Source organism: Jaculus jaculus, chromosome 10 (assembly GCF_020740685.1).
Source record: "Jaculus jaculus isolate mJacJac1 chromosome 10, mJacJac1.mat.Y.cur, whole genome shotgun sequence".
NCBI classification, from domain to species: Eukaryota; Metazoa; Chordata; class Mammalia; order Rodentia; family Dipodidae; genus Jaculus; species Jaculus jaculus.
In genome coordinates this window covers 82958050-82983069 of record NC_059111.1, presented here as the reverse complement: position 1 = coordinate 82983069, position 25020 = coordinate 82958050, and the positions used below count along the sequence as shown (strand labels likewise).

Sequence of the window (25020 nt, the reverse complement as noted above, 5' to 3'; positions counted from 1 at the left end):
TGCATTTGGTGCATTTTAAGGTGAGGAGTCATACGTAAGTAACGCTCTCTGGGTGGATTCACCATTCTTTCATGATCAAGAATTAAACTCTGAGGCCACAATGGCTGGACCAGGAGATCATAAGGAGTTCCTGGCTGGATGAGAGGGGCATGGCAACTTAGAATGGTGATGGATCTGAGGCACTAGGGCATGGTGGAGATCAGAAAGACAGGCACTTAATTAGTTAAAGCAAGAGATTTTTATTTTCTAAAGCTAGCTAATTAAGACATATTTAGCTAAATATTGCAATTATTTAAAACAACTTATAATAAAATTTTCCACTCTGCCCTTATATAAAATATGTGAGTTTTCATTTTATTTATTTATTTATTTTTGCAACGTAAGGATACAAATTTAGCTAATATTTGTAGAACTATTGTCAGAAAGCCTAGGACAAATGATTTTGAGCTTTTCTTTTTCCTTTTTGCTTTTTCTTTGTTTTAATCTTGCAGTTGAGTCTCAATATGGTCTGATATAGGAATATTTTACCTCCAAATATCTGTGAACCTGTTAGGTATTATGTAGCATTATGAGCTAGAAAAGGTACAAAACATTTCAAAGTGGAAATCAGTAAAGGTTCACTTTCCTATGTGTTCTGTTATTTCTAGTGAGTGCTTCACATTTGCTGTAATTGAGAACTGTAAAGATACTATATGCTGCTTAGATGGAAGTAATCATGAAGACAGAATTATATATGCACGAATTAAAGTAAAGCTACAGGCATAGTCATAGGAATTTTTACATAAAATATACTTTTTAGGATTTCTAAGAGAAAATAGTCTATGAATTCATATTTCTTCTGGTAAAGAATTCTTAAACAATTTGTTATTATACACATAATTCAATTTATTTTTTCTTAGTAAAATATTTTTACCATTTTTCTCCTATTGATGAACTCTTTTTACTTTATTTACTTCTTTTCTGTTCTTTTACACTTGCCTTACTAAAAATTCGAAAGGAAGAATTCGAAAGCTAGACAGGGGATGATATTGGATCATCAGAGATATTTGGTGGTATATGTTTCATTAATAGCAATAGGTACAGAAAGGGCAGACAATGTATTGGTGGTTTACAAGGCTGACAATAGGAGCTAATAGACTTCTTCACTTTCTGTTTTCTTCTAGCAATGGCTCTGCAACATCTGAAGATCTTTTTTGGAAGCTTGATGCCCTGCAAATGTTTGTCTTTGATCTACATTGGCCAGAACAAGAATTTGCCCACCACTTAGAGCAAAGACTTAAACTAATGGCCAGTGATATGATAGAGGCCTGTGTCAAAAGGTAGACCTGTATTTTGAGTTGCTGCTTAATATGACAGCACACAAAATGCTACTTTTCACAAAGTTTCTGTTACATAATTAACACAGAAAGGATTCAGTATATGTCACAGGTCCAAAAGTTAATAAACCTTAGATTCTCTGACCGAGTATCTGGGAACACATACAATTGATTAAACTGACCTGGTGAATCTTGTTTCAAATTCAGGTCTCTCACCCATTTGTCTTATCAGTAACACCACCCAAAGTTAATCATTTCTTTGCAAAATCTGTGTTTTCTATCCCCTAGTATTATCTCCTGGGACCTGTGCAAATCACTTGTTGAATTCTGTATACATTACATACTATGCCAGTGTACCATGAAATGCATGATAAATTCAAAATGTGATGAGCAGTTGTTCTGGGATTAATCCCTATTTCTGGAATTTTCTATCCATATCAGTTAAGTTGTAAGTAACATTTGTGTTCTTTATAGTGATAGCCAGAAATAGGTTGGGAGACTAGGTTCTTCCAAATATGATTTTATGTTTAAGCAATTCTTGCAAAATCAATGTCATATCCTAATTACTCAATGGGGATATGTTTCATTGCCTCTGCACATGATACATTTAAGATCAATATGTATATTTGAATAACAGGTAAATACAAGTTGAAACAACTTCATAATCCTAAATTCTTTAAACCAAATTTGCTTTATTTTTCTTAAGCCATCTTGATGTCTCAAATCTGTGAATCATCCTTGGGAATTTTATCAAAGCCAATTCCAAATTTCCAATTATGCAGTTTCTTTCAAAAACCTACCTTCATTTTCAGGTGTTTAAGAGAATTTCAGTAACATAAATGCAGTTCTCAGATATACATTACCTATTTTGTAGTTTTCCAGGCTTACACCTTTTTTTTTTCTTTTTCATTTTGTGAGCTGTAGCATAAAGTGTTTTGTTGTTGTTGTTGTTGTTGTTGTTGTTTTCCTGCTGTCATACAAAAGTGTATTTTCTACTTTGGAAATCAACCAAGGCAGTTAAATAAAGCTATGAAGCTTTTTTCCCCATTAAGTGTGCTGCACTAGACATAACACAAAACTTCATTTAGGTAGATGTATTTTCTTGGCTACACAAAGTTCATGTCTAAAATACCACTTGGAAAAGAATATTTCAACTGTCCATATATAAAATAACAGAATCTAACCTTTCATTTGAGACACCTAAAAAGAACATCTCGCTATGCCACACCCACTCCCAGCTACCAAGCTCTGCCCTGATGTTCACCCCTCATTTGCATGTTTTAAATTAACATCTTGTAGTATTGATTTTACTCTTACAAAATAGGTGAGAAGTGTGTCAGAATTCTTACTTTGAATCATGTTTTAATAATTAGAACAAGAACTGCATTTGAACTAAAGCTGCAAAAGGCAAGCAAGACAACTGATTTGCGCGTCCCAGCTTCCGTTTGTACAATGTTCAATGTATTAGTGGATGCCAAAAAACAAAGCACCAAGCTCTGTGCCCTGGATGGAGGACAAGAGGTGAGCAGACTGTGGCCTGTAATTTACACAGGGAGCTCTGACCAGGAGGATCTTTAGCCCATGAGACCTTCTCCTTTTTCATAAAAATACTGCATAAAATTTTACAAATGGCTTTTGATTTTCACATAAACTATTTAGGTGTTGTCTATTTACATGAACCTTGGTTTTTACAAGCAAATGAGAAAACTGAAAACCTACCTACTTTGTTTATACAAATTTAGAGTACCCAGACTTTGCATCTATAAAAGCAAGCCACAAAAAAATAGCATGTAAAAGACTTTATATAAAACTTTCCATTGTCAAGCTTACAGTAGGCATATGCTTTAAAACTAGTTCTTATTAGTATTCCATTATTTCACTTCCATTTACATTTTGTTTGGTTTTAAATTAAAAACACAGTATCATCTTGCCTCATAATTTATTTTTGTTGAGAAATGAAATAGATTTATATTTTTTAATGTTCTGCTTGACATTTTATTATTTCCTCCATTATAATTACTTTACTCATTGTTTCTTTTTTCTTCCCTTATGTTTTCTTTCATTGTCATCGTTATCATCATCATCATTTTTTTTTCCTCCATTGTATGATCCAGTTTGGAAGTCAGTGGGTAAGTCTCTTCTATCCTCTCTCTCAGGAAAATACATTTTCATTTTATAATTCTACATTTATTTTTATCTTCTCATATTAATACATTATAGTTTTGGACTGGAGAAATTGCTCAGTGGTTAAAGGTGCTTGCTTGCAAAGCCTGATGACCCAACTTCAGTTCTCTAGTACCCACATAAAGCCAGACAAAGTGGTTCATGAGTCTGGAGTTCATTTGCAGTAGCAAGAGGCCCTAGCATACCCATTCATATCCCCACTCCACATGCAAGTAAATAAATATATATTTAAATATATATTTTCAAAGTCTTTACCCTTCTGTATGTATATATAAGGTTGACAGCATATAAATACTTATTCCTTAAAGATTTACCCTTCCTCCAGTTAGGATGCAGAATCTACAAACTACCCTTATATTGTTAAAAGATAATATTATTTAAAGCCAAATGAATCCACCTTCCTTTAAATGATAATCTAAATAAATGTAGAAGTAGAGGCGTTTAACATTTTCAATCATATATCTAAACTATACACTCTCTTGGATACCTGAATAATTTAGGATTTGGAGTTTTAGATGTCATATACCATATATCAGGATAACCTCTAAATACTGGTATCAGAAGCCACACCCAAAGTCACTTCCTACAGATGAATCTAAACTTGCATCTGGAGGTATAGACCCCTGTAACCTGGATGTAAGTTCCATGAGAGTGGGGAAGAAGCCTATACCATAAGACTTTGCTTTTGCCTATAAGGGGCTGACCTGGAATGCCATACAGATCCTCTGAGGCACAAGATCTTAAAACCTTTACATATGCATGATTGACTAGGTTATACCCTCAGGTGGTAGGGATGATGGTGGCCAACACCTTTTTTTCTTTTGTAAACAAGAACAGGCTATGTCTTAAGAACAAGGTGTCCTAAATTACAGCTGAGTGTCAAACATCAAGGACCCTTTACTTATGTAACAGTTCTCATGTAGTCAAAAGGACAGAGCTAACTGGAACTGGAGATAAGCAGGCCCGCTTTTAAAGAATTTCATACTTACTTCGCCTAAATATAGACTTGTGCTATTTGTCTTTAATTTATATTTATGCATGTATACTCATATTTCACTCTTTATGCAAAACACAGGTATTTTAATACCACAGCATACAGCCTCACAAGTGTGTACCTACATAACTGCCGTGCAAGTGTTACAGAATGTTTAGTAATTAGCATTCTCTGATCACTTACAACATGATTTATTATCTCTAATTATCTGGATAAGTAGGCAGCTTACTTGGATGCCAGTGACTTCTAATCACCTCTTCATGTTTCTCAATACCCAAGCCTTTCATTGTCTGACAATATTATCTAAAGTCTCTTTATAAGCTTATTCTTTTAACATCTAGATTACTGAATCGTCTTGCCTCTTCCCACACTAATACTGGGTGTATCCATTTGTTCTCTCACATAACAGGCACTTAGTAAATTTTTGTTGAGTGCATGAACAGACTAATTTGTTGTCCCTGCTTCAAAAATTCTGCCCTTTAAGAAACAACTCACTCTCACATTTAAAAAGAAAAACAGCTACATGTGCAAATGACAAACACTATTCCATGGCCAAGTGATTCTTTACATTAATAAGTGAGTGGTTTTGAAGAGTAATCTGCTACTGTTCATTACATCTGCACCTGAACCTTCTCACCAGAGACAATTAGTTCCCTACAACTTTCACACAATTAATACAGTTCAAAATGTGCAGGTGTAAAACCCATTAGCAACCCTGAAAAGTGGTAAACAAGAATTTCAGTGTAAAAGAAAAGGATTCTATACTTTGTTTTTTTTTTTTTTTTTTCTATCTAGTTAATATATCCACATAATTACATGAGCTTTCTCTCTGGGTATCTACTAAATTTTGAAATTGTTGACAATTATTACATATGTTAAATGTACAGATGAACAAGTAGGCACAATTTTACAGAAAGCAACAAGGTTGTTGACAAAAGGTATATTATTGTACAATTCAGAACCACATAAAACACATGCTACATAGTTAAACATAGCAGAAATTGTTCCAAGGTAGAAGGAAATTGCCGCCCTGAAATCTGTAGTGAATTTGTTACAATGTCATTGCTAAGATGAAAACCTTTTCTATACCTGGCTATGGTGCAATCCTGTCAGTGTTCCTAAATTACAATTCTGTTTTCTTACCTGCTACTTGATGATGTAAATGTGCTCTTCCAGGCACAGAATAGAGTTTAATGGAGTCATTAGTGAGTGAATGATCTGCTCTTCTGACAGGCCTATGTGTAATGAATCAGCAGTCTTATGTCTTTCCCTCTGGACAGGTGTTGAGATCAGAAAACCACCACACTGTTTAGAATCCTTGCTATCCATGACTATAGAAAAGCAGGTAATTGTACATGCTGTAGATATTCATCTGTCCTTCAATATCCTTCATCCTAGTGTCCTCTTGATATAGAACAAGGATATGAACATATTAATGGGTTAACTTAGTGGGAAGAAAGCCCTGTTTCTCCAAGATTTGTTCACTGAACTAGCAAACTCAGCCTACTAAAATACATACCAAGAGAAGCCCCAAAGTCTGATTACACAGGCATTTTCTAAATCTTCATTTCCTGGGTGTTTGCATGACAACAGTCCAGAAGAAGGATGATACTCAACTGAGTAGAGGGAGGCCAGGATTTTACGTGTACCTGGACTCCATGAAGCAACGAAAAGAGTTACTATAATGTATGTTCCATCTTGAAGAAGAAGCAGAGCAAAACCAGTTGTTCTTGAAAGCAGATGTGGGGAGAATTGTCTTGGCTGGGCTAGACTTGACCAAAGCTGTGGAAACTATTCAACCACCACCAAACTTGAAATATTCTAAGTGAATTCATGGATGGGAGTGGCAAAGAGTTTTAAATTTTCTATCAGCCATGTGTTCATCAAAGTAGAAATGAATACATCAGTTTTAGTTTTGACAATATAAATAGCTTTGCAGGTACATTCTCTTTGTAGTTATTTGTAATTTCCTGGGTGTATTTATGTATGGCTTTGATAGCTATTGAGATCTCTTCAACAAGTTGATAGCTTTCTTTTAACTATATGTGACATAACCATATAACTCATATATGTTTTTGTCTTTACAAAATGTGTATATAAAATAGGCATTCTTGCTCCATTTCCTGACAATACTCCCAGACCACCTGTACTACTATCCAGCCTGAACAGATTCTGAAAGTTCTCAACAGTTGTAATATTAGCAAAGTCAAACATAATCTGATAAATTTACAATAGCAAAATCCTATATTATGGAAATCTAACACCTGATATTTATAATTGCCCCTGTGTAGTATTTAAGATGTATACTTAGGGGATGAAGACAAGGCTCAGCAGTAAAGGCACTTTCTTGCAAAGCCTAATGACTTGAGTTTGATTCCCTATACCCACATACAACCAAATGCATATACTGTAGTGGCAGGAGGAGCCCTGGTGTGCCCATGTTCATTCCCTCCCTCCCTCCCTCTCTTTCATTCTCTCTCTCTCTCTCTCTCTCTCAGATCAATAAATAATATTTTTAAGTGATACATGATTTTTATCCCATTCCTTCCAATGTGGCTTTATTCATTCACTCTCATTCTTTGCCTTTTATCTCCCCATCTCCACCCTTCCTCTGTTTTTGTCTAGATGAGGTATCAAAGAAAGCTACAATCCAAAAGGATATATTATCTGGGAGTTCCTTGGCTCCTGGGCTCCTGTCTTTCAACAAAATGAGTATAAATGACTCAGTACTTGATTTTAGGGATGCCCAGAATGAATTCAACACAAATGTTTAACATGTAGAACTCTGACACTTTGCTTCCTTTGAGCTAAAATTTGAAATTTATAGCAAGTTGAGCTAAGCATTGAGGCCACAGCACTCTTAAGAACCCTTCTGGGTGGAGTACCTCAATAATTCCTCCATTTTGGAGTGTTTTTCCATATTTACAGGAAGTGGGGAGCTTGACCATCTCCTGTGCCCCTCTCCAATCCTGCACCTCATAGTAAGGACTGGTGTTTCATTTCCTTGTACTGCGCAGACACAGATCCAGAGCAGGGGATGTGAAAAGTGAGAGGCACACTTCATTTGCATAAGCTCCTTGGACACCCAGTCAGTTGTACAGCTTTTAGGGATCTTGAAGGCCCTTGAAGCCAGGGTGTCTGTTAAGGGCAAACCCTACAAATCAGTCTAAACTTTGACCTTGTTCTATCAACCTCAGGCATGGTCAGGATTCAGGAAGTTATTGATAATTGAGACTGGATCATAAGAACCTTAAGCACATATAGGCCAGTTTGTGTTATTGGTCAGTCTGGCTCCTTGGCTTCAAACTTGTATTTATTATTATTATTATTATTATTATTCCATTTTCTTGTTTTCAAGCTATCCCAACAGAAAGGCACCAGCTCTACTGCAGTAGAAATTTACCCTGCGTCTATTCCATTTGTCTTCTAGAGAGACCTAGTAAAGCCTGGAAATTATCACTGGGTATATGTGCCCAGGAAGTCCATTTCCATGTATATGTGGTTCATTTTAGATCATTGTCATTATGCATACACAGAGAAAAGAAAATAATTTGAAAGCTGTAAATGTACACATTCTTTGTGACTTGCACACATGGATGGTGGCCACTTCTGCAAGTGCCCTTGAGAGAGTGGGGTTCGTTCCTCAGGGCTCTATGTTGTTGTTTTGTCCTGTGTGGAAACTTTGAGACATGTTTTCAAAGTAAGAAAAAATAGCTTTGAAAAACTTACATCTTAGGAAACCATTCAGCCAGCAGCTGTTAAGTTGGTCTAATGTTTATCCTGACCTGAGCACTTTCACTCTCTGCATTATGTGAGCTGTTCCAGGAAGCCTTGAGTCATCAGGAATGGGTTGGTCTTTACAAGTCACATTTTCTGTGTAGTGGCCATTGGGGAAAATCCAGTGTTAGAGAAATGCTTCTAAAGAAATAATTGCTGTTTAAATGGATGTGCCTTCATATGCCATGGAAGCCGAAGTTCCTACTGATTTAAGAACAGGACTGACTGTCTAGTATTCTATAAAGAAAGCAAAAGGGGTGGGGGACATTTTTCAGGTTTATTTTAAATACCTCTTTTTTTGTATTTGTTTGAAGACATCTTTTTCATGAGAAAGCAGTAATAAAACTATAGGCAGTATCATTTGAGTCCTGTGTCCTATTACTTTGTTACCATCTATTCATCTTTGTTGATGAAATTTTAATTCTGCCCTTGCTTGAGCATATTGTAAGAATTGTATAAACTACTGTTCCTGGACTAACAGAAAAGGTCCTTTTAGGCAACACAATTGGGCACTCATTTTCTTTCTAGAGCACAGTTAAAATAACTTAAGAATGAGAGTTGTCAGACACAAAATGCTGTATTAATTAAATCCTTTTCTAGTCATTTTGCTTCTCTGGCTAAATCAACCCTTTAGAAATATACAGGGCTACGTTAATTACAGAAGAGAAGACAAAAAGTACCCTTCACATTCCTCTGCCTGAATAAGAATAAGAACTCAGTTCATCTCAATAATAACCCCATTAGCTGCTTAACTCAGCAGAGCACATGGGAAAATTTTCAAACCACAATGTAAAACGTGTTGATTGGGTGGATCATTTTCAATGTTTTGTTCTTTTAATGCTCAAAATGATCATTTTAAGTAAATCTGATATGTCATCAATAGTAGCTTTTAGAGCATTTATGACTTATAACAAAAGATTTGTATCTGTGTACACTAATGCATTTTTGTCTTTTACTATCTAGCAACAGTACCATTCAAAAATAGATGATTTGATTGACAGCACTGTAAAAGAAATTATTTCACAACTAGTTTCAAAGGTAATGTATCATTCACCTTTTGCAATAAAATCAAGAAATAATCTTCAATTGTAAAATTTTAGAAATACTTTTTATGCTTCTAAGTATCTGACTGAAAAATATAGTATAAAAAATAAATGTGGGCTGGGCAAGTAGGGTTAGTGACACAGTGCTTGCCTAGCATGCTCAAGGTCCTGGGTTCAATCCCCAACAATCCAATATATATAGCAAAAGAAGTTGTCATGTTAAGAAAAACTGTGAAAAAGAAAAGAGCATGAATTTTCTCAATAGTTTTGGGAATTTTCTTCATAATTTTACTTTTTTGCAGGTATTGTCCTTTAAAAATAATTCTTCCTTTTAGCAATATCTTACTACATTATTTTCATGCCCTTTGCTTGAATCCCAGAGCAGATTTGATCTGAGTGGTACTCAGACTTTAAATATAGCCCATCTGTTGTGGTGACAACCCTTCGGTTCTGATCTGGTCTAAAACAAATGAAGTCGGCAAGATGATCTTGAGCTTCTCCACTCAAAGGATTTCCTCTGTGATGCCTGGAATATCTTTTATTAGTTTTATGGCCTTTTATTGTATGAATGCAGATGAAGTGTATGTGGCCATGCCTGTTAGCAATTAGATGTATTAGAAACTGCTGCAGAATCACAGATTTCTAGAAGTGGCATTTGAAATCCAGGGCTGACCAGGAAAAGAAGACAAAAGAACATCAGGGAATAAAGAGAATGAGAATCCAGGAATAGCAGGAACAAGCTCTGGGACAGAGAGCAAGTATGGTTGTCAGTACTGTATCATCTAATTTAAAAACAGAAAACATGATTCTGAATGTTCTTATCCTAAAGAAATTATGAGATGATGTGAAAATAGTGTCCTGAGATGATGAACACAATATATAAATAGACCAAAGCATTATGGTGTGTCTCATAAAGGTGTAAGGTAATTATGGCTTTTAAAGAGGGTGAGGCAAGAAATTGAATATACTCCAAATGACCCTTTCCATTTAGTACATATATCTCATTCTTATAAAGCAGAACTTCATCCAGCTCCATAGATCAATTATAAGAATGTTTAAAAAGCATAAGAAAAACCAATACCAACTTTTTTTTTTTTTTTTTTTTTTTTTTTTTGGTTTTTCGGGGTAGGGTCTCACTCTGGCTCAGGCTGACCTGGAATTCACTATGTAGTCTCAGGGTGACCTTGAACTCTTGGTGATCCTCCTACCTCTGCTTCCCAAGTGCTGGGATTAAAGGCATGCGCCACCACGCCCGGCCCAATACCAACTTTTTAATCAAAGAAAAAGTTGTTTAGAATATGAATAATATAAAAATATTAAGCCTCACAGTTTCAGGAACATAGATACTATTTTCTCCAGTGATAGATGACTTCAAGTTAATATCTAGCATTTAAAATTCTTAAGCAAGCCACTCATACTTTCTACATATAGGAATCCAAACTGCTCCATTTTTTGGGAGGTAGTTTAGAAACATCTATATCCCTACACAGTTAAGAATTTTTTCATACTACCCAGAGATTCCCAAAATATGCCCACTGATATTGATCATTTCATATCTCATCATAATTTGGAAACAATTTTAATCTCTTCAGAAAATGGTGGTCATGTGATAGCACATTTATATTAGGGAACTATAGATAATGACAGGTTTTATCATATAGTACTAAGTGGATAAAAATTACAGGTTTTATAATTTTTACTAAAGGAACAAAAAATTAAACTTAAAAGCATAAAGTATGGTCTGGACTTCATTGCCTATAAAATGTGTTTTCTCTGATTCAAAATTAATGTCTGCAGTACATTCTGAAAACACTTTACTGAGATATGATTGACATGTAAAAAATACACATATATGTAATGTATATAAATGGGTAAATTTGAAAATAAGTGTACACTCAAGAAAGCATTTCCACAGTCTATGTCATAAAATATTTATCACCTTCTGAAGTTTCTTCCAGCCCTTTTAACTTGTGAAGAGGGGTGATAGTAATTCTCAAGGGAAGTTCTTAACCTTTTACCAAAAGGCATTGTTAGCTGCAGGCTTGGGCAGTTTTAGCCTTGAGACCTATTTAACTTATGCACCTGAAACTTAATCCTTTGACAAGTACGGCCCTGTTTCTTCTTCCTCCAGACCCTGGCAGCCATCACGCTGGTCTCTGATTCATTTGACTAATTTAGACTCATCATATACTTGGTGTCATGTGTTCTTTGTATTTCTCTGACTTGTTTCCCTGAGTCTCCTGTTCTCCAGACTCTGTTGTCTCAGATAGCTAGGCTTCTATCTTCATGTGGCAGAATATGTTTCATATTATGAATAATTCACATTTTCATGGCCCACTCATCCCTCAAGCTTACAAGTCTTGGTGATTGGGAACAATGCTTCAGTCTCACATGTTTGCAGCAAGTGCTTTAGTGCCATTGTGCTATCTCCTGAGCCCAGATATTGTTGTAAACATTCCTCCTCTATACATTAATTTCAGTAATAATCATGACATAAATAATGATGGCTGATAAATATTCAATAAAAATCTTTATCGAGGGCTGGAAAAATGGCTTAGCAGTTAAGGCGTTTGCCTGAAATGCCAAAGGATGCTGGTTCGATTCTCCAGGACCCACATAAGCCAGATACACAAGGAGGTACATGTGTCTGGAGTTCATTTCCAGTAGTTGGATGCCCTGGTGCACCCATTCTCTCTCTCTCTCTCACTCACTGTCAAATAAATAAATAAAAATATATTTTTAAAAATCTTTATTGAGCCAGGTGTGGTGGAACATGCCTTTAATCCCAGCACTTGGAAGGCAGAGATAGGAGGATCTCTGTGTGTTCAGGCCAGCCTGAGAATACATAGTATTCAGCCTAGGCTAGGGCTAGAGCTAGAGCTAGAGCCTACCTCAAAAAAGAAAGGAAAAGACAAGACAGACAGACAGACAGGCAAGCAAAAGAAAGAAAGAAAGAGAGAAAGAGAGAGAGAGAGAGAGAGAGAGAGAAAGAAAGAAGGAAAGAAAAGAAAAGTGAGAGAGAGAGAGAGAGAGAGAGAGAGAAAGAAAGAGAGAAAAAGGAAGGACGGAAGGAGGGAAGAAAGAAGGAAAGAAAGGAAAAATAAAGAAACAAAAAAGAAAGAAACAAAAAAAGAAAGAAAAGAAAGTCTGGTGTGGTGGCACACAACTTTAATCCCAGCCCTTGGGAGGGAGGCAGAGGCAGGAAGATGGTCATGAGTTTGGGGCCACCCTGAGACTACATAGTGCATTAGTCAGCCTGGGCTAGAGGGAAATCCTACCTTCCCTACCTTGAAAAACCAAAAAATAAAATAAAGAAAGTAGAAGAAAAAGAGAACAATGCTTCAATGAATTTAGGAATATAGATATCTCTAAGACTCTAATGTCTATCCCTTTGGATATATACCCAGCAGTAGAATGTCTAAATCATAATATAGTTCTAGTTTAATTTTTAAAACATTTTATTGAAAGTTATAATACATGATCATACTGTAATTTGATCATATTCCTCTCCCATTACCCTCTTTGTTATCCCTCCCCAACCCATATTCCATTGAGTACCCTTCTCTTTCCAAGTAGTTATTCTGTCTTGATGTCTCATTCTTTTTGTCCTCCTCTGTCTTCTATATTAACATGGTTAAGGGCTCAGAACTGTGCAGTTCTTGTGACAGTAACAACCATTGTGAGGTCAAGAATGAATCCACCAGTTCACGTCCAGAAACATGTTGATTACTTGACAGAGCTCCCTTTGTATATGACAAGTTGCTCTTCTCTTGCTGCTTTCCAGTTGATAAAGGACAAAGAGAAATGTAAACTTCAAAAACAAGGTATTTGAAATGATCTAATCAGAACAGCAAAAGAGAATATAAAACAGTGAAAAAAATCCAAGAGGCATGTACAACATCATTAAGCAATCCCATACATATTAACAGAAATTTCTAGTAAGCAAAAGAGGAATAAAAAGCTTACATAAGGAAACAATAGTTGGAAACTCCCCAAAAGTTGGAAAGACACAAATGAATACCAGATCCATAAAGCCCCAAGAATCTTAAATAAAGGTGTTATGGAGATGAATCACTGGTTAAGAGCACTTGCTTGCAAAGCCTGTTACTGTGGATTCAATTGGCCAACCACCTACATAAAGTTGGATGCAAAAACAGTGCAAGTGTCTGGTGTTCCATTTGCAAGGACAAGAGTCTCTGTCCCAAACATGCACAAATAATAAATTAATATTTTTTAAAAGCTACATAGGTTGAACCAAAAGTGGTATACATACAAACACGTAATTAACAAAAGTCAATGAAAATGGAAGGAGTTAAGGCTTATGTTTCTTTTTGCCCCTTACCAAATTCTGCTGTTGAAGCTCACCATTGGGAATTTCAGCGTGGCCATTATATGCTACCACTCCAGAATTTCTCTTTGATTCCTTTGTACCATTCATGTCTCCTTGTTGTACATACTGCTTGTTTGCACACAGTGTGCCTGATTTGGTTTTGTGTCCCTTGCAGCCCAGGCAGGATGTTTCAGATGATTGTCCATGTTGTCTGGCACTTTGTGCATCTCTGAATCCTTAGGATTATGAGAGCTTTGTTTTGTTTCTGTGGTAGGATAATTCTTGACTGGTTCTTCATCATCCTTTTAGCCATGTGTTACTTGAAGAAGCAATTATTTCTCTATCACTTCTCCTTATCTTTACAAGTTATCTTTATCAAGAAAAACCTTTCATCGGTCAGCCTGGTAAGAAATCCTATGTGCACTAATTCCTGTGGTCTATATGTAGAACACCAGCCAGGGTCCAAGGACTGTATACATGATGTGTTTATTTTTTAAGGAGAGAAAATATATTGTAAGACAATAACCTTTAAGCATCTGCATGTCATAATCCTATCTGTGAGCTATTAAAATGTAGCCTTCCAAGCCTTAGTCACCAATGCTTCTGATTTGACTTTGTAAGAGAAGAAAAGGAATATATGTGCTTAGATAGCCTTGAGGGTGACTCTGTTAAAGGGAGTTCAGAGTTGGAAATGCTGCTCTGATCTCTTTCTAGGTATACAATACCTTTAAGTTTAGATGCATTAACATCAGTATCCTGTAAGATAATATATTTACATTAATTTTCACCAAAAAATGATTTTTTTACAAATCAGCTCCTAGTAGTACCTATGAGGTGAGCTGTTTTGTCCCCTTCACAGATAGAAATATAATTCACAATGTGATTCAGTAAATTAAATGAATAAGTGAAACAATGAGAATTCATATTTCAGATTCCTATTTAATAGACATACTAGTTTTAAAGGAAACTAATAAAAATAAATGTCTACACACATAAAAAAAATATGCCATTTCGAAATTAACTGCCTTTTCCCTATCCTATACTGAGTCATAGTCTAGAATTTTTATCATAGCAATTAGCTAATAGTTAAACAGAATAGTGAATGTCTATTATATTCCAAGAATATTTCACTACCGTTTATTTTTAATCTTTTTATTTTAATTAGCAATGGATATTAACTATGCACATTGTTAGGTTTTATCATGATATTTCCTCTACCTGTTTACTTTCTATTTTTACTTTTTTGGATTTTTTTCAAGGTTGGGTCTCATTCTAGCTCAGGCTGACCTGGAACTCACTCTTTAGTCCAAGGCCAACCTCAAACTCATAGTAATCCTATCTCTGCCTGGGATTAAAGACATGTGCCACCACTCCCAGTTTACTCTTTATAATTGCATAAGAGAAAACTTGCAATACTTACCTTTATATCTGATCCCTTTTGGTTAACACTATAAACTGTACTTCCATTTATTATCTTGCTAATGACATAATTTTGCCTTTGTATGGTGATTTGATATTCCATTATATCATGTATATTATAGGTAGATAGATAGATGATAGATAAATAGATATTTTTGTTTTCCATTTTTCTGTTGATAGACATTTAGTCTGATCCTACAGCTTGCCTATTATGAATATTGCCATTATTCTGTATTAAACAGAGTGATACATATATCTATTATGATCTATAATATGATCATTTCCTTCAAGTATATATGCTAGCTATATGGAAACATCATATAGTAGTTCTACTTTTTAGTGCTTTAAAGGAATCTCTATACTGTTTTCCTTAGTGCCCATTTTATCTTAATTCCTACCATCAATGTATATCCTCATTAACCTCTGTAATTTTTTTTAATTGAATTTTCATTTTTTAAAATAATGACCATTCTCAGGGGGTGAGATAATATCTTAGTGTAGGTTTCATTTAATAATTAAAAATTGTGAACATTTTTATATATTTATTGACCACCAGTACTCTGCAATTGAGAAGTGTCTCTTCAGGTCATTTATTATATTATTTATTCTTTTGTTAATTATTTAATTCTTTACATGTTTTATACTTTAGTCCTTTGTGGGTAAAAGGCTACCTACCAAAAATTTCTCCTATTATTTAGGCTGTCCCATTACTTGTTTCTTTGCTGTGTTTTTTACTTTGCCTTCATGCTTTTATTCCCTGAGCTTAGAGTATTATTCAGGAAAGTGTTGCCTGCACCAGTACTTGAGGTGTTTCCTTAAGTTTCTGAGGTTTTCTTCAGCAATAGGGTCTTATTTAGATCTGGGGTTAACCAAGTGCTTTGACAATGACTGGCATTGTTTTCAATGGGGGGGGGAGCTCATGGACTTCTGCCCAATCCATCTCTCTGTCTCTTTATTATTATCTTTTAGTTAGCTAATCAAGAGTAATGTTTCTAGGATACTTATTCATGCCATCATGCATTTTGTGTATATATCTCCCTCTTACTCTTCCCACTTACCCCAGTCTTCCCCAAACCCTTCCACTCAATATATTCTGTCCCTCCTCCTGCCTGTCAGGTATCCCTTCTACTCGTCCCTCACTGTCTTCTGACCAAGCCCCATTCTAGCTTCTTTAGCAGTACTACAGATACTGCAACTTATGAGCAAATCAAGCCATTCAATGTTAGGATCCCAATAAGAGAGAAAACAGGCAGCATTTGTCTTTCTGAGCCTGTGTAACCTTGCTTAGTATGAATTGTTTCAGGTTCATCCATTTTCCTGAAAACTTAACAATTTCATTATTCCTTACTGCTAATTAGAACATCATGTATATGTACATCTTCATTATCCATTCATTAGTTGATGGGCATCTGGACTGATTCCATTTCCTTGCTTTTGTGACTACAGCAGCAACAAACATGGACCAGGTATCTCTATATCTTTATATATCTCTATATCTTTATATATCTCTATATCTTTAGGATATATGCCCAGGAGTGGAGTAGCTGAATCAAATGGTAGTTCAATGTTTAGATTTTTAAGGAGCCTCTATACTGATTTTAAGAGTGTCTCCACAAATCTGTATTCCCACCAATAGTAAATAAAGGTTCTTGTTTCCCCACACTCTCACTACCATTTATTGTCGTGTGTGTGTGTGTGTGTGTGTTTAATTAGGGTCTTGTTCTAGCTCAGGCTGACCTGGAATTCACTATGTAGTCTCAGGCTGGCCTTGAACTCACAGGAATCCTATCTCTGCCTTAACTGGCCTGAGAAGGAATCACCATATAGTTTTAATTTGCATTTTCCAATGGCTAGAGATATCAAGTGTTTGTTGGCATTCTATTTTGTCCTTTGAGAATGCTGTATTCCTTTCCCTGCACCATGTTTTGTTTTGAGTGGGTTAATTGATATTTTTACTTCTTAGGTTTTTTGAGTTCTTTGTATATTTCAGATATTAAACCTGTGTCAGATGCATAGCTGGCTAAGATGTTTTTACCATTTTGTAGGTTGTTTATTGGCTTTTTTGATGGTTTTCTTAGCTATATGTTTTAGTTTTAGGAGATCCCAATGATTAAGTATTTGTCTAATTCCCTGGACCACTGGGGTCACAAGAGTCTTTAGATGGTATCTTTAGGGTTTTCTAAGTTCATAATCATATCTTCTGCAAAGTAGGATAGTTTGACTTTCCCTTTTACTACCTGTAGAACTTTTGCTTCTCTTGTCTTATTTCTATGGCTAAACAGTAGTGCATTGAGTAAGTGTGGGTACCTTTGTCATACTCCTGATTTTAGAAAAAAATGTTTTATGCATATCCCTAGTAGTTTTTTATGCTTTTCATATTTGCCATTATTATTTGTTATTCTTCTTATTGTTTCAGTAAGGTTCACATTGCTGGCAGAAAACATCTGACCAAGAGCAGCTTGTGAGGGAAAAAAAGTTTAATTTTGGCTTACAGACTCAAGGGAAATGATGATATTAGCAGAGGGTGGATATCATCTCCTAGTCAACATCAGATGGACAACTGCAACAGGAGAGTGTGCCAAACACTGGCCAGAGGAAGTTGGCTATAACGTCCATAAGCCCATCCCCAGCAGTACATTGCCTCCAGGCGGTGTTAACTCCCAAATCGCCACCTAGCATTCTGAATACATAAGGGAACCTAGCATTCAGAATGCATAAGTTTAAGGGGAATGCCTGAATCAAACCACCACAATTACTCTGAAGTGATAATTTATCAATTTCATCTTCAAACTCAGATATTATTCCCCCTGCTAGTCTATTTATTGGTGAGGCTTTCAACTGAGTTATTTATTTGACTTACTGATATTTTTCTTTCCACAGTTTTTTGGATCTGTTTCAGAATCACTGTGACTCTGTTAAATTGCTATTTTATATACTGTTTTACTGTATTGTCTCCATTTGTTATAAATGGTAGTATTCTTGTCTTCCCAGAGTCCTCTCAAGATCCTCACATAAAAAGACATCGTGTCTATTGATTGAATTTCCTAAACACTTCCCGCATCATCCCACACTTCTCAATCCTTACTCACTTTCTTGCCTCACAGATCATATTCACCTTCCCCTCATTAGATCTCCTCCAGATAGCCAGTGGACTACACATTCTATATGCTCCCTACTCATTGTGCCATATTGCTGTTGCTGTCGCTTCTGACATTGCACCTTGCACTTGAGTTTTGTTAATGTCCCATGAAACATGGTTTTTAGTGCATATGGGAAGTGCTGAGTTACAGGAGGTCTGTGGAGATACAGTGTGTGTTGGTGCAACATCCCTACACATAACCTCCCTCAAGACCCTTGACTACAGAATTCCTAATAATTTTGATTGTCTTATTGGAGATTCTGGACAAAGTCCATTACCTCCAAGTTTGTGCAGTCTAATTGTTCCTGCAGCACTCTCACACACATCCTTAACTCTTATTTCCAGCATAGTAGTGATTCTTCAGTTACCTAGAACTCTTGCACTTCCACAACCCAGCTTGGATAATCCTTTCTTCCTTCTACTTAGATAGTGCCATCTTTCTTCCCTGGTAATTCACATGGAAATCCTGTAAGGTTTCCTTACTGGAAGCTATCTCATTCTTCCAGGCAAATTTGGCTTGTGACCTAGAGCCTTCCTTTGGCATCTCCCATGTGTTCACATGTGTGTCTTTCCACCCACTGAGAATAGGAAACTTGTCCTCTTTCTTCAATATGTAGTTACGCTGCTTCTCACTCAACACAGAGTAATTAGTTGCCAAGAGAGTAAAGGTATGTCTTGAAAATGCTGAAGAAACTCACTTGGTATCTGTTCTATATATAACATGAGACATGGACCAAAACACTGGCATAAGATTGCATATTGTTAAGAAAAGATCTTATACTTTGAGACCTAAGTAAAAGTTATAAAAAAGAAGAAAAAGAAAAGGAATGAATTCATGAGATATTACAAAGCTATAAGATACAGTTATGTGACAAGCTGTGTGCTCAATGCAGGGTTACAGTGCTTGCAAAACAGTTGAGATTTCTGTCCTTTGGGAGTTTTCTGACCCATGGGAGATACTCACTAACAAACAAAAAGTTATATGCAGAAAAATGTGCTATGTTTCACAAATCACAGGATAGAATGACTCCTGGAGTTGGAGGATAGCTAAAGTTTTCTCACTCTGAAGCTGAATTCCAAGGATGAGGGAAAGAGGGACATGCACAGCAGTTAGGTAGGAGACATTGCAGACACCAGGGCCTGGTGCAAAGTGAAGCTTCAGAGGTGAGGAGAAGCTGATAGTATGTGCTAAGGAGCTTCCCATCTTCATCCCAAGAGCAGTGGGAAGTCACTGAAAGGTGGGAGGAGGTTGAAGTAGGGTAAGGAATTAACCAGCCATGCATTAGAAGAGTCATCTCACAGCCCATAACAAAGAGATTGAAGTGGATAAACAGGAGGGGTTTACGTTGGTGTTGGTCTCTGGTAACAAATCCCAGGCATTTAAAATATGCTATGGGCAGGGTTTAGTAAAGCATAGAGAAAGGAAACATTCTCACTCTTAGGTCTGTTACATCATGGAATGATGCAAATGTCACATACTGATTCAGGTTTCCTAGAAAAGAACAGATTTGGAGGGAAAGACTATGCTGACCTTGGGCACAGTAATATTGAGCTCCTTTGGAGACATACAAGGGAGGAGATGTCAAAGGAGATGTTTGAATATGGAATTAAGAGAAGGAATATGGGCTTAAAACATAAGTCTGATTATAAGATTTCAACAGCTGAAAATGGTACTCTCACAGTAGCTGCTGTTCCCAGTCCATTCCCAAAATACTCTTAGTAGAGCTCCCCATAGAAGAACTGGAAAACTTACAAGCTTAAAAAAAGAGGCTAGTACAGAGGCATTTCCAGACAGAAAGGAACTAAGAGCAGTGTTGCCAAGAAAATCTAGATAAAAGAAACATTAAATATGCCAAGAAAATGATGTAAGATTTCACATACTTATTGTCATTTTAGGATAAAATTAAGTATACTAGACAAAATAAGGAGTAGTCAGAGGAGTAAAACATAACACCAACTGAAGATACAAGGTATGTGTGGTCTCATCTCCCAATGCAGGCCTGATCACCTCCCCAAGTAGAGTCCCCTCTTCACATATAATAAAATAGAGGCCTGACGTCACAAGGTAGACACTGGCAGAACCAGAATTAAACATTGGAGCTCCCTGTCTTTCTCTCTCTCTCTCTCTCTCTCTCTCTCTCTCTCTCTCTCTCTCTCTCTCTCTCTCTTTCTCTCTCTCTCTCCCTTCCTCCCTCCCTCCCCCTCTCTCTAAGCTTATAACCTTCCCACCATACAGAGGCCCAGACCATAGAGGGAAAGAATTACACACTCACCCTCCAGTCTTGCCCTCTCCTAATCTGAGGTGTACCACCCAGCTAGGGGAACAATCATTTGATGTGTGTTGCACCTAGGCATGCCATGGGACTAGTGTGGGCAGGGAGCTAGAGATGCTGTGGTAAGAGGCAACTATAAGTTCAAGGAGGTAAAGAAGGAACTTGTATGTAGTGATGAAGATACTACAGACAAACGAGCTCTAAGAGAAAATTGGTCAAGACAAATAACAGTGCAAAGAACAAGAAAATGGAAATCTGTCAGAAAACATTCCTGTAAGTGAAGCCAGTTAATCCTATGTGATCATCATAGTGATGCTCAGCTTACTAAGTCCTCCATTCTTAAAAAGGAAAAAAGAGGAGAGTCAGAGATTTAGAAGAGAACAAATACTTTCTCACTGAATATATATAGATATGTAGGTACATGAAGAAATACCAAGAGAGAGAGAGGGGGAGGGAGTTTTATACTGTCTTAGAATACTTTACCCTGAAATTCCCTTAAGAATAAGACAAAGAACAAATCTGACCTGACTGTCTCAATGATATAATGAAAATATCTTGCCAGCTGAGCCTTGTAAAATTAACTTGATTGTATTTGCTTATTTGGATCAAAGCCATAATCAGAATGTACCTGTTCAAATCCAAGGATGTGCTTAGAAGGAATAGCAAACACTAGTCCGAACAATCAGCAAAAAGAAATGGAAATGTGTGGGGGGGGAATAGAAGGAAAAGGAACAATGAGATAAGACTGAAAGATTTGGGCTGGAGGGATGGCTTAGCAGTTAAGGCATTTGTAAAACCAAAGGACCCAGGTTCGATTCCCCAGGACCCACATTAGCCAGACGCACAAGGGAGCACACACACCTGGAGTTGGTTTGCAGTGGCTGGAAGCACTGACACACCCATTCTTTCTCTCTCTCTCTCTCCCTCTTTTCTCTTTCTCTCCCCCTCTTTCTCTGTCAAATAAATAAATGAACTAAAAATTTTAAAACGAGAGAGAGAGACTGAAAGATTCACTAACATCCGAGCTAGGTGTTCTCTTTGGGAATTAGAGACTTTGTAGAGGAAGACATTTTTATAAATACATGCTGTCAAGACCATTCTTCCTTCATACAGAGTCTATGACCTGGAAAAACTTTCATAAGTCAATTGGAGCAAAGCTTTAGAGAAGTGGATTTATTGTTGGAAAAAGAAACCTCTGCACTATATCATTAGCATTCTGGTTCAGGGTGCTGGATATGTAGCTCAGTTGGTAGAGTGCTTACATGTCATACACAAAGCCCTGAGTTTGTTCCTCAGCTCTGCAGAAACTGGGCATGGTGGCAGGAGGAATAGGCAGGAGTATCAGAAGTTAAAATGTTATCCTCAGCTACATATCAAGTTCTATGATTCATAAGACCCTAGCTCCAATAATAAATAAGTGATACAGGAAAGAAAACATGTTTTCTTCAGTCTGAGATATTCTGGCTGCATGTGGCATGTTAGTACTATTTAATCCTGATATTAATTCAAATAAAATATCTTCCAGTATATATCCCCAGTCTGTCTGCCTCCCCACAAATGACACTCAATTTTCCATGGTCTCACTCACTACAGATGACTGTCTTTTCTGTGGAAGATGTTATAACTTGCAGTGAGAATCATGCTATCCCTTGTTTACTTCACAACTGAAAGAACAATAACCACATTGAACCCATAGTGTATAGGTGGACTCTTCTGTGTCACTTCATAGAATTTATGGTTCTTACATCCTATTGTGAATATATGAATCATATATCCTCTTAGAATTATTTTTATATCTTCTTAAGATTCAACAGGCCATTTAAACCAGCATGCCTTGCAGCAGGCATTTTTCATGTTTCATTCTACCAGTCATTTCAGAGGGCTTTCATCTTTCATTTCCTTGAGAATATGCATCATGAGGAAAAGGCAGTAATTACCAACAGATTCTTAAGCGTGAAATGTTGCTCAAACAAACCCAGTATATGACATCCACAACAAAGAATAGGGAAACAAAAAGATCACAGTGCTTCCTTCTAACCCAACACCCTCAGGAGCTCAAAGAGCACAAAGCAAACCCATAAGTATTTATATACTCCCTGAGCTGTATCAGGAAAGGTCACAGGAAACAGTTAAAGATACAGCAAGGAAACTCAGCATTTAACTGAATTTCTTCGGAATCTTGCTGTTTTGTGCAATTAAAAGCCAAATAGAAAATGTGTCATTAATCTTGATGTTAATAGAGGTTGCTTTTGAAGGGTAGCTCTCCTACCACCTGGGCTTCAGCAACAATCCTATAAAGAAAGCCTTCCTGTAGGAACTATGTGGCTCAGATGGTTGATCCCAGGGGTACAATCTCTGTAAGCCTTTAGAGTCAGTTGTGCCTGTATCCTACCTCCCTGGGGACCATGTGGGTCCGGGAGGATCCCAAAGAGATGCTTCCTGCTGTTGAAATGGAAGCAAAGAAAATACTGTGTTGGGCATGGCTGTGGCAGAACATAGCTCACACAGAAGACTTACTCAGATATAGTCCAGTGCTCAGTGTTCTCTAGAAAGGACAAGTCAGATGGCTGCTAAGTGCCCTAAATTCCTCTGCCACAGGGCTTCCTATATGTCATTTCACTTGCACTACTGCTGTCATCTTGTATGCTACCTGAAAATGAAGTTTACTATAGTCACACTCATTCTTTCATTCCTCTAGTTTCCGAATACTGTTGCCCAACTATATTGGTCCATAACATCATGTCTGTCTGTGTTTATGCCTATCTGTCCTATAACTGTATAAACCCGAGAAGAAAAGCCTAAATCCCTTATCTTGTCTTTCTTCTCTTAGATGTTAGATGATGATAATGATGATGACAGATCCTTAATTAAATTGTGACTTAACATATTTAGAATTTTCTTTCTTTTTCTTTTCTTTCTTTCTTTCTTTTTTTTTTTTTTTTTTTTTTTGGTTTTTTGAGGTAGGGTTTCATTCTATCTCAGGCTGACCTGGAATTCACTATGTAGTCTCAGGGTGGCCTTGAACTCATGGTGATCCTCCTAACTCTGCCTCCTGAGTGCTGGGATTAGAGGCATGCACCACCACGCCCGGCTACATTTAGAATTTTCAAAGAATAATGAATGTGATTTAACTAATTATACAAGTCTTACTAATTCTTTATATTTCCTTAATATTTTGCTAATTTCAATCTGTTCACATAAATACCCTCCAGTTATTTGTGCCATGTCCTCACAAGGTGAATGAGATGCTGTATCTTCCACACTTAACTGATAAGTACAGTGAAGCAAGAGATGCAAAATGACTTGACAGTATGCTAAAGCTAGACAGTAGCTGATGTATAGCCTGACTGTTCATCTGCATCCATGCACAAGAATCTTGCCTTGTCCACTCCCGCCGTGCACTCAACAAAAATAGACTAGTTAAAGGTACCAACGACCCTGTGCTAGAGCCTTCAATGCTACAGGTTGTCTGGTAACCATAGCAGTTGTCGCTCTCATGGTAATTGAGATCATCCAGCACACACTCACTCTCAAGATTTGAGCTACAAGAGATGAGGCATTTTCCACAGAGGGCCATTAAGGGTGGAATTCCCTTCCCCTGGTCTGACAAAGCCCTGGAGTATTGGTCTTCTGGGTCTGCAACCACATCAAGTTGAGTTAGGTGGTGGTGCTTGGTAAGAAATCTTAGTGGCTGGAAGAAAGGACTAAATAGATTTTTAAGTTGTGAGCAAGTTGTAATTGTGTTGGTTTTTTATTAATCTTTTTACTGTTTATATCCCTTAGTATATAGCTAGTCAACTGAATATCATTCTTCCTAAAAACAAAGAAAGTAAAAAGAAACTTTAGTCAGCAGTTTTCATGATTTCATTTCTGTGTTCTTACATCATATAGCAAGTGATGAGCTGGAGAAACCTTTAGGGAAGTTTTTGTTTCTTTTGCATAAACTATTTTGTAGTAATTGACCAGCCATAGAGGAACGATTATCTCCTGTGCACTCACAGTGCATTCTGTGGTCACCAGAGACTAATAAGTCTTGTCCCTGGAATGATTATCACTTTGTTGAAGAAGCTGCTATGTGAACAAAAACCAGCCTTCGTTAATTTCCCTTTTCGTATTTAAAAAACCTTGTCATTATTTTCCTTTGGGAGCATGTAATTTGTCAATAGTGCATGTTATTTTAGTTCTAAAGAGGAAAGAAGAAAGTAATATGTTTGTTTAGTTTCTTTTATACATTAATCTTCATGTCAGATGCTAGTAAATTTCCACTTAGAAAAATTAAATACTTATTTCATTATGTAATAATATAAAAGTTTTGTAAATGCTAAACACTTAAGAGTTATTTGAATTCCGTGATATCTTCTTTCATCTCTTGTCACACACATTTAACTGAGGGAATAAAGGACACTTGAAATGTGGTTATCAGGAAACAGGAATGCTCCTGAAATTTCCCAATTACGATTGCTTAATAAACACTTGTTAATGAATATGAGACTATTTCAGTGTTATTGGACCCCTGAATGTGGTTCTTGCCTGCCATTATCTTGT

General features: G+C 36.6%; 1 protein-coding gene across 20 annotated transcripts in view; it reads left to right on the top strand.

Moving 5' to 3' along the window:
• Cadps2 (calcium dependent secretion activator 2) overlaps positions 1-25020 on the top strand; it is a 586012-nt gene that overhangs the window by 514791 nt on the left and 46201 nt on the right. For 12 of the 20 annotated variants that reach the window (XM_004658596.2, XM_004658593.2, XM_045160465.1 and 9 more), the window contains 3 exons: positions 1164-1319; positions 2690-2837; positions 9235-9309. In XM_004658596.2, coding sequence (XP_004658653.1) covers positions 1164-1319; positions 2690-2837; positions 9235-9309 — 379 coding nt within the window. Of the gene's footprint in view, positions 1-1163; positions 1320-2689; positions 2838-3430; positions 3446-9234; positions 9310-25020 lie in introns of all 20 variants that reach the window. The other 8 variants (XM_004658595.3, XM_045160457.1, XM_045160461.1 and 5 more) reach the window with 1 other exon arrangement.